Consider the following 12,461-nt stretch of genomic DNA (forward strand, 5'->3'; position numbering starts at 1 on the left):
TAATTAAGCAGCCTGATTGCATTAACTATATTGCAATAATTGTTCCTTTTTCTTTTTTTTCCTTTTTTTATAATTTTTCTTACCTAAAATGATCTCCATGCTGCGGATCTAATCTAATGAACGGGTTGCTCCCTCCTGTGCTGATCTGTTTTAAATACATCACTGCAATAAATGAACTTACAGGTTATGCCCCTTTGTGGTCATTTCGGTGAATTGCAAGACTGACTGCACATCTGAACATCACTAACCTTCGTCACTTATCAACATAAATATAACATTTCAAATGCATTTTGGATTATTGTAACTATCATTACTGACAGAGGTCATGCCGCAATGAAATTATCCCTCACATTTAGTGCTTGACAGGTGCTCCTTTTCATCCACAAAACGCCCACAACAGACATTTCTTCATCTTCTCTGTCTGGATGCTACATCTGTGGTAATAAATCTGATCGGTGCAAGAATGTGTGTTTCAGACCAACCAAAAATCTTCGCTCATATTTACTGATTTAGTTTGCATTTTTCACGTTAGGATTCAACAATGCATTTGTTTTCAGGCTAAAAAGCATAACCGCTGCTGGATGTCTCTCTGGGACTCAAAGGAGGGACCCGAACCGTCCTCATCCCTTTATAACTAGCTGGGATCGAACCAGCAGCCTCTGAAACGTGAGACAGTGCTCTTACCTGTGAGCCACTGTTAACCTGTAACATTTTACAATAAACCTTGAACATAACACCCATTGCTTAACTGCTAGAGCCGCCGTGGCTTTGATGCTGAGGGCTGGCATTTGGGGCGGTTTGTTGATACGATGCCAACTATTTAACATAAGCAATAATGGAATTTGAACTCTGATCTCCAGCATCAGACCACAGCGCTTTATCAACTGAGCAAACCGAGTCTGCTGAACTAAGCGTGTTTGAGATTGTATTTAGTTGAGAGCTTTGTTTTAAGTGAAAAAAAATGGTATGATAAAATGAGAGAGTACAGATTTAGACCAGCAACCTCTGAATTCGCGTAGCAGCCCTTTTACCTATATCTTACATCAAAACATGATCCTGCAAGTACGATTATCAGCAATAGGATTCTTCACATCAAGTCAGAGGTCAAGCAAGGGGTGAACTGTTCCTTTAAATTGGTCGTGCCCTTCTGTGGTGATTCCTACAACTGACTGAACTACACAACTACAAATCCAGTCTAGTGAACTTCAATGGCCTGCGCCCTCCTGTGGTGAATTATGTGAGTTGCAATAATTAGTGATCGGCCAGTAGTAGACAAATATTTCATTTACTGTGTCTTTTCCAGCCTGTGAGCGAATATGAATGATGTTATATAGTTACATAAAGTTCATAGGAGTTATAATTGCTTCAACTATGTAGCAATATCTTAAATTAAAAAAAAAAAAATTACATTTGTGTCACCCTTGTTGAGAATAGTGTTCCAATGCGCTATACTATAGCTTTAGGTTGATTGTGTTTTGGTGTGGTTATAAATTGCATGTGCAATTTTATATGATTACACATTATAATAATAATATAGCAATATTGATGTAAAAGGGATCTTTCTATTTCATGTTGAATGTGTGAATCAGGCTGTAAAGACGTTGTTCCAGTAAAACATACACCAGAAAAAAAGTGTAGGCAATTAAGCATTAAGCTTCTAACTGACCCTAAACTACAGTGCGGGATCATTTACTTGAGGCCACTGTACCTTTTGCAGTGTAATGTGGACAAGTCAACATCACAGGATCACTCGCCTGCTTCACTTCTGATGCTGATGGTTCATATGTGTCGCTAGAGCAGCATCACAACGAGGCAAGGCTGCAGGAAAACTTATATCGGTCACTCAAGGATTCTTTTAAATAATACAACATAAATAATTAGAACTAACTGTAAACGTGAATTAAAAGTGCTGCTGCTTGGTCATTATATGATCTGTTCAACAAGGTTCATTAACAATAATACTTAGAGATGACTTCTCCTTTCTAATGTTTTTTTCTTAGGTATTTTATGCATCCCAGTGATTACAAGCTAACTATATATTCATAGATTTACTTATTTACTCGTCTATTATTTCCCATGTCCCTAAATATATATATATATATATATATATATATATATATATATATATACAGGTATATATAAGTGTATTTTGTATGATATATATATTATAATATTATATATTATATTATAATAAATTATATATTATATATTAATTATATATATATATATATATATATATATATATGTGTATATATATATATATATATATATATATATATATATATATATATATATATATATATATATATATATATAATATTTTTTCTTTTTTATTGAACAATAACCATTTACAAACTCAAAGTGTTGAATATTTTCTTGGCAAAGTGTATTTTGTGTGACATATATTATATATATATATATATATATATATATATATATATATATATATATATATATATATATATATATATATAAATAATAATTTTTTCTTTTTTTATTGAACAATAACCATTTACAAACTCACAAAAGTGTTGAATATTTTCTTGTGTATATATATAAATCTACTCACAAGATAATAACCAGCAAAAGCACCCAAAGTAGTCTCTCAATTAAAGAAACTACAGCAGACATACCTTTATATAAGACGCTACTGTGTATGAATAATTAGAAATGTAAGGTCCAAGAAGTTAATATAGTCATATAATGTTTTTATGCAGAAAGCCACTCATTCGTTTGTTGCAACTTACGTTTCTTGAGGTTTCGTGTCGGTTTGTTTGCCGGCTGTTGAGCGACATTAATCAGAGTCTGTCACTGAACTGTCATCAGCAGAAACTGGCTTTTCACGGCATCAAAGACGTGAATCAAGTCTCCTTTTCAAGTCATGAACGTAAATAAGCGTCATTGTTGTCAAGGATGCAAAGGCGTCAGACTGTTAGTGAAGCTCTTTTACGCCGCCTGGCGGAGCGGAGGAGAACTGCGTTTTATTTATTAACTCGCTTCCAAAAAGCCATAAAAACAATGTTGTTCACGCGGTAAAAATCACATGCATTTAATCTGCTTAAATATATATTTATCCGACGCGCCATAGTGTCGATATCACAAACGTGTCCCTTTTGACGATCTAGTTTACTGCAGACATATAAACTAAAAACTATTCTAGTAGTCACAGCTTTAAGTAAAAGTATACATGCACGGCTGGCACATTACTCCACTTTAATAAACTTATTGTGAACATCTGAAATGCACTTTTGTCAACCGTTTGCACCAATTCAATTTTGTTTAGCAATTAAGGTGGCATGAGATAAAGCAGGCTATTTTAACACAAGAGGAAGTTACCTACGCCGATTTTTACAAAATAGATGGTCAAACACATTGGCTGCATCCCAAATGATGTAGGCCTACTGCTATGCATCATGCACACTTGCACTACTATATAGTTTGTGATGTATTTAATTCGTTTTGGATGACATCAGCCTAAACTTGACTTAAAATAAAGAGCAAATGTACATAATGACATACATGTGTTTTTGTCCTATGCACCATGATTCGATTTTATTGGATAAAAGATTAGAAACCTCTTGTACAGATGAGTTTATTGGAGACCATTACTTTGTACATGAAGCAATCCTTCACGTCACGATACACTCATTTCTTAACACTGAACTACATGATACTGAAAATGCTTGTTTTGTGTTCTGAGCCCTGAGACTGAGACATTAAAAAAAATGCAAGCTTTGGCCGATGAAGAGAAAAACGTTCTGCACAGCAACCCGTCTGTTGGAGGTGTGATATGCAGCTTTGTATCCGAGCACTAGGCTGAAGCATAGAAACGCTGCTCGTGTATAGGAAGATCAGAAAGCAGCATCTTAGCCATCGATTTTCAGGTCTTTGGCCACCAGCATGGCTGTAACGGGGTGCAGCGCTCCACGGTGCTCCTTAAAAGTCTTCACTGCCTCCTCGCTGTACTTGGAGAAGCTGTAAACTTCCCTAAAGGAGAGAGAGGAGGAGCAAAGGAGGTCAGCAAGTGCACTTTATAGTGATGAGCTCTGGACACTCGGAAACAGAAGTGTTGCTCGCTGTAACAAGGAAATTACAAAACATCCTGTTCCTTTTGGCGCTTTTTTAACAAGCAACCCATTTTTTGTTGTTTTGGTCAAACTCTGAACTTCTCAAAACAAACAAATGAATGCATTTACTTGAAGAGCGGGCGAGTGAATTTCATCCTGCCCTGTTCAGTGGCCATCTTCAGCGCCAGGGGGACGGCTTGCTCCCAGTGTGCCCTCACGCAGACGCGCAACCACCTGCACGAACAACCCATACCACGTCAAACTATGAAAGATGTAATACTCCAATAATTGACCACGTGGTGCTCACCTGAAGCGGACTTCTGCATTTTTAACGCAGTTCAGCTGGTAGACCTCCTGCATCTTCTTCACATGAGACAGAGGAAGGGGCTCCTGATGCAGGACAACATGAGGATTAAACACACATTTAAAAGACTACTTCTGCTTTCAGTTCCCCTCTTTTGATCTGCAGCGCTAAACACGCTTGTGTTGCATCACTTAGAATCACTTACAAAGCTCTGCAACAACATACAGAGGCATTACAGACTAAATAAGATTTCTACATTTAAAACAACGATACAATTAAGCTCAAAATTAAAATATATATATATATATACACATTATGTGTGTGTGTGTGTGTGTGTGTGTGTGTGTAAAAAAAAAAATCTATTAAAATCTAATCTAAAATGTACAAAATAAAAAATGTAGATGTCAAATTTGTTCAAACTAAATGAAATATAAATTTAAATGTTAAATTAAAAGATCACATTTATATAAAAACAAACACCAAAATTGTAGTTAACTGTATTTAAATTATAATTAAATAATTACAAATAAACATTTAAAAAATCATGTTTACGTGAAACTCATTATTGTAAATTATATCTTTCCCCCCTTATTCTTTTTCTTCTTGACTTGATTCATCTTTGCTAGGATGTTCTTGACAAAATAAAATGTAGGACCCTCCTTCAATTTAGGAATCTTTCACCCGTTTCAACTTATTTAGTACCTCTTGGAGCAACAAAGCCACGAACTCGATGAGCTGAGGAGAGTTGAGTTTCTTCACATCTGCCTCGGTGAAACTTGCAAGGTCCTCTTCTTTTGCCTTAATAGAGAAAGAGGAAGTTATTTCGAGAAGCTTCAAAAACAGCGAAGGCTTTGGTGTGGTTTAGTAGGAGAAAGACTGACTTTCACCCATCTCTGGCACAGAGCAGTGCAGGCATCTGCCATAGTGGTATCATACCTGTGCACAAAGAGGACAAAGTTAACATCACACACACTCACACACACACACACACACACACACACACACACACACACACACACACACACACACACACACACACACACACACACACACACACACACACACACACACACACACACACACACACACACACACACACACCAAATGTGTGCTCACTGTGGTTTGACGGGAGGCATTCCTGGAGTGTGCATCCATCCATTCCAGTCCACTTTATTCAAGATGTCCACCTGCCAAGGAACAATCAGAGACATTTGAACAGGAAATAGAATTTTCTTTAGAATCCTCACAGGATATTGGATTCCGTCAGGAATGTTTCCAAATGACTAATTATACAACGTAACAAGAATTATGCATGTACATGTTCCAAGTACAGAAGGCAATAGTTCTCACCTTGTCTTTGAAGTAAGTGAACAGATAGTTCTTCCATTCCTCTGTGGTTACACTGCCATAGGCAAACAGCTGAATGTAAGACTTCACGAAACCCATGAAGACCTCTATAATTAAAAGGCAGAGGAAGGCCATTTTCCTTATACATTATTTTTAAAGACATATACTGTACATTGTATATACACCATTATTTGACATATGTAGTCAGATATTAAAAATTATAACAATTATAATTAACTTTTGGCTTGCTTTAAATATTTAATATATTTTATAACATTTTTTAATTGTATGTAATTATATTTTATTGTTTGTATAATTAAATGTTACATCTGTTTAATGCCATGTGAGCATCTTATAGGCTGTTACCATGGCTAACTAATTAAATAAAGTATAACAAATACAATAAAAACCATTGAACAAAGTTATATATATATATATATATATATATATATATATATATATATATATATATATATATATATATATATATATATATATATATATATATATTTTTTTTTTTTTTTTTTTTTTTAATGATGATAAAAATTTGCAAACTTGTGTATAATTCTTGTATAAATTATACTAAATTATACTATATAACTCCAAGTAAAAAACAGTCCAATAAAATATGTTTGACAGAAAGGGGAATCTTGCAAAACATGCATTGAGAAGGGTCTGTTAATATTGTATATACATTCTGTCATCATGGAACAAAATACTATGAAAGTCAATGGATGCCATCCACTATTTGGTTTCCCACAATCTTCGAGATATATTCCTTTGTGCTAAACAGACGAAAGAAACCTTTAACTCTTGAGCACTTTAAAATGGGAGGGGAGAATTTACCTGGACCTCCCATCAGTTCCTCCAGATGATAAAGCAGAGCGAACCCTTTCTCGTAGGGCACAGAGGAGAAGGCTTCATCCGTGTCCACCTCATGCAGATTCGGGACCAGGTTTGTGAGCACGTTTTTCGCTCCAAACTGTTTAACCTACAAACAAATATATAAAAAATACATCAGCGACTTGCTTTGCTGATAAACTGCATGAGGAAATCTAGATAGAAAATCACCAAACAGAGCAAAACAGATTAATCGGGATCGGATAATAATCAATTGTAATTTCCTGCGAGATATCTGATAACAGTGTAAAATGTGTGCGTGACTTACAGACTCTTGAAGTTCTTTCCAGCCTCCGATGCCTTTAAACTGCCGGAGCTGTTCGCTCTCCATAGACCTGGCGATCATTCTCTCGATGTACACAGTGTGACCCTCATTCAACCTGCAGAGACAGACCTCGATTGTTACAGGGGTCATATCACAGAAAACCGGATCGATATTACAAGCGAAAGTGCGTCCGACTCACCAGAAATGCTCCCAGGTCCTATTAGTCACCAGGTTCCCCGTCCAGCTGTGTGAGATCTCGTGAGCAATGACCTGCAGCGAAACCAAATAAATGTGATTTAGAACGAATTCACAGCCGTCAAGCTAAAAATGTTTGGTTGCACAGATGACTTACACCAGCGAGGGATCGGTCTCCAGCCTGAAAAACACAAGTTTTATTACTTTCATTTATTTTTAAATATTTTATTTTTTACCACTTATGTGGCTCTGGTATATGTTTCTGTCAAATCAACTAAATAATTAATTATAAAAACAGATGTATATTCTACAAACGTGAACAGAATTCAGGGTTATTACACTTTTTGACCAATGAATCTGTCGAACAAGAGAAATATGAAGTGATTAAATATTTTTTTTAAAAGATAAACTTGTACAATTATATATAAATATAACAGATTATATAGAGACCTATACAGAAATATACAATTAATACAGAAATATGCATTGCTTAGCATTAAAATATATAAAACATAATAATATATAAGTGTCTCGGCTGCATTTTAACAAGAAAAATAGTAATAAGCTTATATTGTCAAATATTATTAGAAATCTAAAACAACTGTTTTATATTGCATTGTAATGTATTTTTTTAAATTGTGCAAAACTAAATTTTTATTAGCTATTACACCAGTTTTAAGTGTCACATAATCAAGATTTTTTCTTCTTTTTTTTCTTATTATTATCAATGCTGAAAACAGGACTGCTATTTAAAACATTTGTTCCAAAACAACAAATAGAAATTTCAGATGAACATTGTTTATTTTACTCTAAAGGCCTTTGGATCAATTCAATGCATCCTCATTGAATGAAAGCATTCATTTCTTAACGAAAATAAAGTTATTTACTCCAGACCTATATAATGTTGTAACACATTTATTAATATGCTTTACACTATAAGTTCACAGTCTCCACAGACTGCGATTGAGAACCTGTTACTTTCAGTCTCTAAATGTGGCTTTGCATGTGTGAATGCATCTAATAGCTGCAGAAGTCTGCGTATTTGTATGAAGAGGAATAATACGGACCAGTACAGTAGGAGTGACAAATGTAAGGCAGGGGTTCTCCATGCCCCCGTAAGGAAAAGACGGAGGCAGCACCAGGACATCATACTGGCCCCACACATACGGCCCTGCCAGACTCTCAGCCGTCTTCAGCATGGTCTCAGTCTGACAAACACAGAAAGAAAACAGCGTTCTCTGTAAGTCATAGCAAATTTCAAATGCATGTCACGATCTTCACACGTCTGACATACAGATGTGCTGAAAGCATCCTCTCACCTCTGAAAACTCAAACGCTGCCTCGTCCACATACTCCTTCTCAGACCAAACTCTGGATCGGGGGCCGATTTCCCTGTAAACCACAAACAATCATCATTGACACCTCATCTGGGAGACGTGCACATAAATCTTGAATTTTTGGCATGGTTAAGAATTCTCTCTTACGCTCAACCTAGGCTGTGTTTATTTAATTAAAAGTGCATGCATGAATAAATGCGATTCATTCCTGTAATGCAAAGCTGTTTTAGTCCAGTCTTTAGCGTCGCATGACCCTGTAGAAATCTATCTAATATGCCTACTAACACTTGCTAAAGCCTGGTTTCATAGACAGGGGATAATCTAAGCCAGGATTAGACCATAGTTCAATTAGGACATTTAAATAATTTTTTATAAAGATGCCTTAGGAAAAAAGCACTACTGGTGTTCACCTTAAGACAAAACCTTAAAAAAAACTCACAAAAACACAAAACTCGCTTGTTTTAAGACCAGTCAGTGTGATTTTATTTTAATTACTTCTAGTCTACAACTGTGAATTAGACTAATCGGGACTTAAAAATAAATACTGCTGCTCTTTTGTAAATCACGTCAGATAAAAGCATCTGTTAAATCATCAAATTTAAATATTTATAAACAAATTATTATTATTATTATTTTTGAACACTGCGTACATGACCATTTTCCACCCATTTATGGCCCTTTGGTTTAAAACAAGATATGCTACTGTACCTTTTTCTGTATCTATGTGACCTCTTATGATTGGATATAGGATATACAGTAAGTAACAACAGCCCCATCTAAATTCCTAGTGCTGAATTTGTAAACACAGTTGGTCACATGGATATGCGAGTGGTTCTTGAATCAAAACTATGACAAAACAGAAAGAAGACAAGAGCAAGAACGGCAGAAGAAGGGTCACCTGCTTTCCAAAGCACCAACGACAATAGCAATGAGGTAAGAAGGCATTGGGACCTGGACGAAAGTAAAAGACATGAAGACAGCATTTGGGAAAAACTCTTCATAAAAAATGTAAAAAGAAAGAAAGAAAAAAAGACGCTGACCGGCTGTCTGAAGCGATAGATAACTCGGCTGCTGTCGCTCGGATCTGGTTCCTGACCATCACGCAATGCGCTCATCAATGCCACCAGCTCTCTGGGGACAGACACCTGAGACACAGAAAAAAATGTTCCCAGTGTTACCGGCAGAACAACTGGATTTGAACCAGTTTCCTTTCTGTTTAGATTGTTGATCTTGGCATGCACTCAGTCATGCTTCGTTGAGTATATAATTAGCACTTTGAGCTATTCATGCACGGTACCTGGGCATAGTAAGTGTGCTTCACCGATGGGGTGTCCTGACAAGGCACCATGGTCCTACAGTGAGTGGCCTGTTGTAGGTAGAGACAGAAAAAAATTGCATTGTGCGTGTGTGCTGATTAAGTGAAAACCACTGCTATAAAAGACTGGCTGGAAAGTATTCAGCCACAAGCTGATTTTGTCTAGTTTTATCTGACAAGTAAAAGATTAGAAACCACTTTACAAATGCATTAAACACGCTATATATGAGTCATCAGTTTATTAAAGTAAAACTCAAGTAATGTTTTTTTTTAACCAAATAAGCCGTTTTTGAAACCGTACCTTTAAGACTTTTATATGTAAATGAGCACTTATGATTAACCAGCCTCTTTAGAAGAGACCAAAAGGCACATTCGATTTAAAATGTACACTACCTGTCAAAAGTTTGGAAACAGTAAGATTTTTTATGTTTTTAAAAGATTTCTTATGTTCATTTATTTGTTCAAAAATACAGGAAAAACGTGATATTTTTAGCATTGAAAACAATAAATTGAAAACTGCTATTCTGAAGAACCTACTACAGAACTCAAGATATAGACGGACTCGCAATAAACACTGAAACACTGTGGTTAGCATTGCAAGGTTGCACAACTGATAACATTTCAAGGAAATTGCACATGAACCATGAGCATGAAGTCTGCTATGTGGTTGTGGACAGGGGAATTGGCGACAAGTAGCTGTGGATGATAACCCAGTACAGATTTTGGATGATTGTGAGCAAAGCCATCACAAAAGTTTCGAATTTAAGCTTTGCACTTATAAATTAAGCCATTTAAAAACCGCTTTCTGATGTCTTGTTACATTTGAACAATCAAATGCATACTTTATTGCATCAAAATGCCATCTTGGTAAGCGTCGATATAAACGCTTAACATAAATGTTTATGTCTTAAATGAACATAAACGGTAGGGAGAGATCCGTGTCTGATACTGAACCTGTGCATTAAGTCTTAAACTGACAGTAGTCTAATATACCTGCAGTTCCTTGTGTCATTTAATGTTAATCATAAAACTAAAAGACAAATTAACACACTGTCTATATTTCAAAATCATAATGACGCATTTTATGATGCAAATTTATACAGGTAACTTTTTGTTGTTGTTTCTCTTTTTTCTTGTTTCTGGTAGACAGAATGCAATTAAGTCATTACAAATTGTGCTTTTTGTGATCCCCTAGTGAGGACATACCTGGCACTGGCTGAAAAGGTATGGGTGTTTTTTCCCAGCAGTCTGTTTGGGGGTCAGCCACTGCAGGGCTGTAGCACTAGGAGACGTCTCGTATTCGATCTCCACAATCACATGTTGCCCGCTGAAACACACACACAGATCATTTAAACACAAGTTGGGGAAAAACTTTGCATTGAAATTAACAGGGCTGTCCAAGTTGACTTCTGAGAGCATTTAAAGCAAATGAAAAAGTTGATTATAAAGCTGCAGGAGAGTTTCTGCTGGCAAACTGCAAATAATATGCATTATTATTATTATTATTATTATTATTATAATATATATTTTTTGGGAGGGGTGGTGAACTGTTCCTTTAAAATTGCACTTTTGTATTAATGTAATATAATTTATATATATATATATATATATATATATATATATATATATATATATATATATATATATTTATTTATTTATTTATTTATGATTTAGCTTGTTGGTGATAACTTTGCTCACAAAGCATAGCATGCATTTGTAGGCATCTTTCAATGCGCGTTGATCTTGGCAGTGAATTGCATAACAGAAATAACTTAAATGTCAGAAGTAGAAAAACAAACTCTCTCCCAGAAGTTTGTGTCAGTACCGTGAGAGTTCAAAAGGCAGAGTGATCTCTAGCGGGGATCCCTTAAATTTATGCTTGGTCCCCAGCGTAAACTGCGCAGCCTGGCCATTGGCAGAAACCTTAAAGATCTTCAAGTCCTTTGAGTCCAGTGTCTAGAAAGGAGGACGCAGAAATAAAACAGATATAACTCAAACTGTCCTTTTAAGGTCTACTTAACATCGCAAACCTCTAAATAGGCGTGACTTTTGATAATAAACAGCAGGTATTTTATGCTTCACGTCACATGCTGTGAAAGCAATTCACATCATTTCATGTCTGGTGCATCTGCTTTCACTTCACACCTCTGCGATGCAAAGTGCACAGCGGTTGTGCAAGTTCAGATTTATCAGAAACCAGACAAGGTGCACCTGTACAACACGTTCAGGTAAAAGTCTATCGCTGCGCATCTGGACGGTCCTTAAATCAAAGTTCAGGTCAAGCGCAGTAAACCAGGTACAGTACGTGACTAATAAACCTCATTAATGATGAGGAACATTTTCGATTGATGACAATATGACATGCGAAGCATACGCACATGCGTCTGCAAAAGCTGAAGGTTGAACAAACGTATCAAATTTATAAAAACAACGCACTGAATGCCTTTGCAAGTCGTCGGGTTACGCTGAGGATATAATTGCTGTATCAAGTTCAGCCAAATATGTAATCCAGTCAAGCTGAAACTACTGTTACTGTAAAACGAGCGTATTTTACACGCATCACTAAGTAAATTGCTTTTATAATGAAATAGTATTAGCTACTACTAGCGATCTTGTCCGAGACACAATCATTGAATTCTAGTAAGTTAGCCTACTTGATATAAACGGACTAAAGCAGTAATAACACCGGGAAAGCATACAGCACACCGCATCTTAGGCGTGTGTGTGCGTG

General features: G+C 35.9%; 1 protein-coding gene across 1 annotated transcript in view; it reads right to left on the minus strand.

The window, feature by feature from the left end:
- Positions 1 to 3,576: 3,576 nt before the first annotated feature.
- The window catches only part of lta4h (leukotriene A4 hydrolase), a 9,158-nt gene continuing 273 nt past the window's right edge, over positions 3,577 to 12,461 (minus strand). Inside the window, exons 2-19 of the mRNA XM_043237897.1 lie at positions 11,556 to 11,686; positions 10,937 to 11,057; positions 9,713 to 9,781; positions 9,456 to 9,560; positions 9,314 to 9,366; positions 8,398 to 8,470; positions 8,146 to 8,286; positions 7,236 to 7,259; positions 7,083 to 7,153; positions 6,887 to 6,998; positions 6,565 to 6,709; positions 5,722 to 5,825; positions 5,488 to 5,558; positions 5,253 to 5,307; positions 5,074 to 5,169; positions 4,375 to 4,457; positions 4,197 to 4,301; positions 3,577 to 3,987 (exon numbers count right to left, since the gene is read on the minus strand). Of these exons, the coding sequence (XP_043093832.1) occupies positions 3,867 to 3,987; positions 4,197 to 4,301; positions 4,375 to 4,457; positions 5,074 to 5,169; positions 5,253 to 5,307; positions 5,488 to 5,558; positions 5,722 to 5,825; positions 6,565 to 6,709; positions 6,887 to 6,998; positions 7,083 to 7,153; positions 7,236 to 7,259; positions 8,146 to 8,286; positions 8,398 to 8,470; positions 9,314 to 9,366; positions 9,456 to 9,560; positions 9,713 to 9,781; positions 10,937 to 11,057; positions 11,556 to 11,686 (1,680 nt within the window). The 3' untranslated portion in view covers positions 3,577 to 3,866. The remainder of the gene's footprint in view (positions 3,988 to 4,196; positions 4,302 to 4,374; positions 4,458 to 5,073; positions 5,170 to 5,252; positions 5,308 to 5,487; positions 5,559 to 5,721; positions 5,826 to 6,564; positions 6,710 to 6,886; positions 6,999 to 7,082; positions 7,154 to 7,235; positions 7,260 to 8,145; positions 8,287 to 8,397; positions 8,471 to 9,313; positions 9,367 to 9,455; positions 9,561 to 9,712; positions 9,782 to 10,936; positions 11,058 to 11,555; positions 11,687 to 12,461) is intronic.

Source organism: Puntigrus tetrazona, chromosome 4, assembly GCF_018831695.1.
Source record: "Puntigrus tetrazona isolate hp1 chromosome 4, ASM1883169v1, whole genome shotgun sequence".
In the NCBI taxonomy this organism is placed as follows: domain Eukaryota; kingdom Metazoa; phylum Chordata; class Actinopteri; order Cypriniformes; family Cyprinidae; genus Puntigrus; species Puntigrus tetrazona.